This window comes from Physeter macrocephalus, chromosome 2 (assembly GCF_002837175.3).
Source record: "Physeter macrocephalus isolate SW-GA chromosome 2, ASM283717v5, whole genome shotgun sequence".
In the NCBI taxonomy this organism is placed as follows: Eukaryota; Metazoa; Chordata; class Mammalia; order Artiodactyla; family Physeteridae; genus Physeter; species Physeter macrocephalus.
This window is the reverse complement of record NC_041215.1, coordinates 99,940,184-99,946,351: the sequence shown is the minus strand read 5'-3', so window position 1 is coordinate 99,946,351 and position 6,168 is coordinate 99,940,184. Positions and strand designations below refer to the sequence as shown.

The window sequence follows — 6,168 nt, the reverse complement described above, 5'->3', positions numbered from 1 at the left end:
AGCACAGGGAGATCAGCTCGGTGCTTTGTGACCACCTAGAGGGGTGGGATAGGGAGGGTAGGAGGGAGACGCAAGAAGGAGGGCATATGGGGATATATGTATACGTATAGCTGATTCACCTTGTTATACAGCAGAAACTAACACAACAATGTAAAGCAATTATACCTCAATAAAGATGTTAAAAAAATATTGACTGGAATGTATGCTTTGTGTGGGTAGAGAGTACCTCATATAAAAAGTCATCATGTATACAGTAGGAACAAAAGTGGTGTACTGCTCACCTCACAGAGAACTGAATGAGATAATTCATGTAAATTTCTTAAAACAGTACACAGCACACAATGTAATCAATATATATTCTGATCAATATAAAGATTGGCAAGATAATTTAAATTTTTTGTATTTTGTACTAAGTCTTCAAAATCTAGTACATATTTTACACTGAAACACATTTCACTTCATATGAGGCACACTTCAAGTGGTCAGTAGCTACAGGTGGCTAAATAGATGCTGTTTTGGATAATGTAGCTTAAAAAAATACAGGGTTAGCAGACATAAGAGGTAGCCATTCCCTTTAGGAGTAAGGGAGAGTGCTCGAGGAAGAAACTTGGAAGATCCATTTCTTCTCCAAAGCCTGGATTAAGACCCCTTGGAGAGGGAATGGCTGTGGCCCATCTGGATGGCAAAGACGTTTGCTGAGGTGTTGCAGGCTTAGGCTAGGAGGTGGGAAAACCACCTTGCTTGCGTGCTGAAGAGTTTGAAAGTCTTCCCCTATGATGTAAGGGAAACTTTCTGGGAAGCTGCCCTTAGGGATGCCTGTGAAACCTGCAACCCTGCTGGAGGGTGTCTGTCTCTGGGTCAGCCACACACCACAGGCTGGGAAGGTGCCCACAGGCAAGGATGCTTACTGCTGGCAGCCACACCATGGAAGCAACGACAAAAAGCTCTGGAACCAGCAAGAGAGTCCCTTCCTCTCACAGTGTTGTTTTGACACCCTTTGTAGTATTAATGCTGGTTGGCAAAGGAGAAGTGTTACGGAGTCCTGCCCAATCCCAAAGGGGGGCAAAAAGGGTAGATTTGTAGCTGAGAGGCAATAAATTGACAATTGGCAAAAAGCACAGCTTATAATCTGCTTTATAGATCGAAGTATTATTGTCAACAGTGCTTCCTCTTACCTAGGTGGAATTCCTACCATGGAATCATCCTCTACTCAAGGGAAGTATCAGCACTTTTCCCTGAAAGCTGCTGCTAAAAAGTATATGTTACTTACAGTAACCTGACGATGCATTAACCTGAACACATTGTCAGCTTAGGAAGTGGAGCATTCTGGTTGTCAATAGGACAGAAATGGTATTTTAGTGATAGAGACGGGAGGTGGAGTACAGTAAGCCCTGGACACTAACTAGGTTCTGATTAAATTCCTAGGAGATGATGTAATGGATAAAAGGCTTTGCACATTTTTAAAGCTTTCTGATGGGTATTGTTGGATACCACTTTCCTTTCTTTCCTTGCTATGAAAGAGCAATTCTAAGACAAACATTGAGAATTTAAAAAGTAGTAGAGGGGCTTCCCTGGTGGTGCAGTGGTTAAGAATCCATCTGCCAATGCAGGGGACACAGGTTCAAGCTGTGGTCTGGGAAGATTCCACATGCCGCGGCGCAACTAAGCCCTTGAGCCACAGCTACTGAGCCCACATGCCACAACTACTGAAGCCCACGCGCCTGGAGCCTGTGCTTCGCAACAAGACGAGCCACCACAGTGAGAAGCCTGCGCACCACAAAGAAGAGTAGCCCCTGCTCACTGCAACTAGAGAAAGCCCGTGCACAGCAGTGAAGACCCAATGCAGCCAAAAATGAATAAATTCAATAAAAAAAAAGTAGTAGAGTATGTCTTTAAATATTTTGAATACTAAGTGCTTTACTAAAGTAAATTTGGTTGAATGAATCAATTTTATCATTAACAGAGTAAACTTTTTTTTTTTTTTTTTTAATGCAGGGTAAATCATTCAGCAAAGAAAAATCCAAGACACCAGTAAGAATTTTACCACAATTGGCTACGGTAATTTACCTATCGACTCTCATTGGATTTTTGCACTTTTAAAAATGTTTACTAGTTTCAAACTTGTAAGTAAGTAACTGAATTTATGATTTTGAATTTTGTGCTCAATTTGACTATTTTCTGATTGAGAAATTCTGAGGTGCACATAAAAGGAAAAATATCTTAATAAAGTAAGCGTAAGCTGTAATTTCCTAGTAGTGTGTACAGTATGTTTGAATATTCTGGATAAAAGTATTTCCAAGATTGTCTAGCAGAAAATATATCAGTGTTGGAATTAGGAGATGAAGCTTTGGGTTACATCCCTGTCACTAATGGCCCTGCCATCTGAGGGAATCACTTACCTCTCCAAGCCTCAGTTTCTGAGTTTGAAAGTAAGAAGCATTGATCTTTGAGATGCATCTTCTGGCACTGAAATGCTATTCCACAGAAGATTCTTCAGATCTTGCCGTCCTTTATTATTATTATTATTATGACTAAAAATTGTCATTGTCCTGTGGAAGAGGCAGTTAATAGACATTTTCAGTTGACAAGTGCTGGGTAAGATATACTTGACTGTGATAAATTTTACCATTTAGTAGTTATATTGAATTTAATGCCATTGAGTTTTGCTCTTGTAACTGCTGGAAGGTGAGTTTAAGTGGAGGTTCAGTGCAAACACTGTTTTTTTTTTTTTAATTGTGATAAAATATACATAACATACAATTGATCATTTTAACCATTTAAAATCTATAGTTCATAGACATTAAGTACATCCATATTGTTGTACAACCATCACCACCATCCATCTTCAGAATTCTTCATCTTTCCAAACGGAAACTCTGTACCCATTAGACACTAATTCCCTGTTTCTGCCTCTTGTCAGTCCATGGCAACAAGCGTTCTACTTTCTGTCTCTATGTATGTGACTACTATAAGTACCTCATAAGTGGAATCATACAGTATTTGTCTTTTTATGTCTGGCTTATTTCACTTAGCATAATGTTCTCAAGTTTCATCCAAAGCATTATTTTTTGAAAGATATTTTAAAAGTTGGGAACAAACTATAAAATTGAATTTGTGTTGCTTTATAGAGAAAGACTCCTGATAATTTTAAATGGAGGACATTTTTCACTTAGAAAACTTGAGTTAATATTCTTAGATAAAGTAAATGAACATTTCAAAATATACATTTTAATTGAAAATTTTTTTAATGATGCCAGATTCTATAGAATTGAGCCATAGCACCTTTTCTGTGCTTCTGCAAAATCTATCTTAAATTTTCTAGCTTAAAAGACAAGATTTGAAATGGAATAGACATTTTCTGTTTAAAAATTTGACAAATTTTAAAAGAAAAAAATAAAAATTACCTTTAGTTTGTTGTGTCTTATTAGTATATAGGTTTAGAGATGTAAACTCAATTAAAATTTCCTGATTCAATATTCAGTGGCTGAGTTGAATAATAATCCTTTCCTGTCATTGGCATATAATAGTCTAAAATGCTTTTGTTGGCTGATTTAAATTTGGTTTTATGTTCATATTTGGCCATATCTTACATTTTCTCAGCATTCATTTTCTCAGTTTCATGTGTGTTAAGGGAGATAAAAATTTTTAAAAATCCGTTGACCAAAGCAAACAATTTTCATTTGAATATTAAGGTTTGTACTTGGATAAAATTTTCTGGCAGTAGTTAAGCCCTAGAGTGATTTTCATTACAGACATTTATGCTTCTGGTGGTGATCCTTGTTGTTGAAATCAAGGGTGACCCAGTGCTGGTGGCTCCCAACCCCTCTGGGTTGGTGACCTGATTCCCACCCTTTGTGAACACCTTACTCATAGCCCACCCATGAATCTGAAATCCTTTATGGAGCAAGATGAGAGCGGAAGAATGGAAAGGCAGGCAGGGAAGGATGGAAAAGCATTGACTTATTAATTGTCTTAGCTTGTTTTCCTGTGAAAGAAGAGGCTGAACTAAGGGCTTCTGTGCAGGTAGTTTATTTGAAAGTAGGAGTAAAGGACTGGGAAGAGTAAAACTATTCAATAAAAGCCAGTACAAGCATGGGCTATCAAGTTGGCCTGAATGTGAGAGGAAGACACAGACTCAATTGTCATTGTTTAAAAATATGTACATTCTACTTTAAAGCCCACCCATCTGGGTTTCTTGAAGAGACATAGGTTCTAGCAACAGTGGGTCTCTGTTCTGTTATCGCAGTAACCGGCTCGAGCTAATTAGTTGTTGCCTTTTTAGGAGACGTAGGTTTTCTCCTGTTGGCCACAGTCCCCACCACCCCCTAACATTTCCCAGCACTGAAGCTGAGTGCCAATTAGCTATCATCACTACCTTTCCTCCTTCTTTCATGATACCTGCCAGAACTGGGTAGGTATAAGAATTTATAACCCCTGCCTTAAACGATGGAATGAATTTGTGAGTTGCCAGGGTAATCTAGAGCTGCTGAAGCCATGAGAACAGGAAGATCCTTTGGAGCTGGAATGTAGAGGAACTCATTAGCATTGGAGTCCAGCACGGTGTGGCTCTAATTAAGATGGAAGGCTTAAAAAATCACTTGCCAATGTCTGTGGGTGAGTAAACTCTGTGGATGAACACCTCAGTTAGGTAACAGGTGCCCACATCGAACCAGCAGCAGAGCCTTTGGTAATGTGTCCCAGATGTCACACACCGTGCCATTCACAGGCTTTAGTGAGATTTGCTATTGGGTATTTGTGCCTTCTTTACAGATGTCCTAATTTGTTTGAGAAAACGTCTGTGTTTATAAATTCTTATGCATTTCATGAAAAAAGTTTTTTTTTCTGCCCTTGTTTTGTTAATGCTATCTAAATTTCATATTTCAGGTGAGTTCAAAGCCCCAGTGGCAGCAGGCAGCTCCATCGTTCCATCTGAGTGTAAAGCAGGATGAAGGTATTCCAGAGCAGTTTAGTGTTAAAAATCAACAATCATATGGTAAGAACTCTAATATTCTATCTTGGACTTCAAGGACATTTTCTAGAGAAAAAAAATCACACCATATTTAGTTAATTAGAGCAATGAAATTGTAAACTGAAATATTTATGTAAAGTAGAAAAATTTATCCCGAGTGTGTTCCCTAAGAAAATAATTGAATCCAGTTCTTAGTTATTTCAGGCTGTTGTAAATGCTATAAAAGCTGATATTTTAGGAATTGGGATGTTTATAATAAAATTTTGATTTATTGTATTCAGAATTTGCCTCTGTATCAAAGACTAAAGTTTTTTCTAAGGGGGATTTTAATAAGTTGTAAACATTACTTCTAAATTATTTATATTAATATTTGTGAGTTATCAGATTGATTGTATTGAATATTAACATTTTTTTCATCATGGTTCTTTAAATTTTCTGAAATAGTTTTATATTCTGTTTTTATAATAATTTTAATCTTGATTTTAAGAAGGTTCCATGCAAATATAATTGAAAATCTGAGTTTATTAACATTAATCAAAATATAAAATAATGGATATTCTTGAAATAAAGGTTTCTATTGTGATGACATAAAATGAGAGTTAGTTTAACTTCCTCGTAGTGAAAGAAAATATGGTTACTTAAGAACTTAAAGAATGTAGTTTTTTTCTTAAAACATGTTTCAGCATTTTATTCTCACCACTTAAATATTTTAGCTTACTTTTTAGATGACTAATTTATGCCTTTTTAAAAAAAAATTCAAGCTGAATACATGGAACGCTTTGGAAAAAAGGGCAAGTTACTCGACCAGATTGATGATAGTCATGCTGGACCATCTACTTCCAAATCAAAGCGCAAATCTCCACATAAAGAACGAGAAAACTTTAGAAGCACTCTTGTTCATGTCATTATGTAAGTTCTATAAGCTAACCAGTGTTACCCTCGTTAGAGCCCCTGGGAACTTTTTGATCTAAAATTATAAGAATTCTGTGCTTCTCTAAGGATGCCTGAAAGCCTTGTTGGAATGAGGTCAAGGTATAAATAATGAAAGACTGAGCTTAACTCTAAAGGTGTCTCACTTTTAAATATCATGAGCTGAAAAGGTATGTTGATGAAAATGATCAATAAAAAAAATCTACAATAGGGATAGGAGAGAGTTTTATTCAAGCCAGACTGAGGACTATAATCTAGGAGATACAGGT

General features: G+C 36.8%; 1 protein-coding gene across 1 annotated transcript in view; it reads left to right on the top strand.

Moving 5' to 3' along the window:
- Positions 1–6,168, top strand: part of DNAH7 (dynein axonemal heavy chain 7) — a 242,092-nt gene that overhangs the window by 17,573 nt on the left and 218,351 nt on the right. The window contains exons 2-4 of the mRNA XM_055089198.1: positions 1,996–2,058; positions 4,885–4,993; positions 5,731–5,878. Of these exons, the coding sequence (XP_054945173.1) occupies positions 1,996–2,058; positions 4,885–4,993; positions 5,731–5,878 (320 nt within the window). The remainder of the gene's footprint in view (positions 1–1,995; positions 2,059–4,884; positions 4,994–5,730; positions 5,879–6,168) is intronic.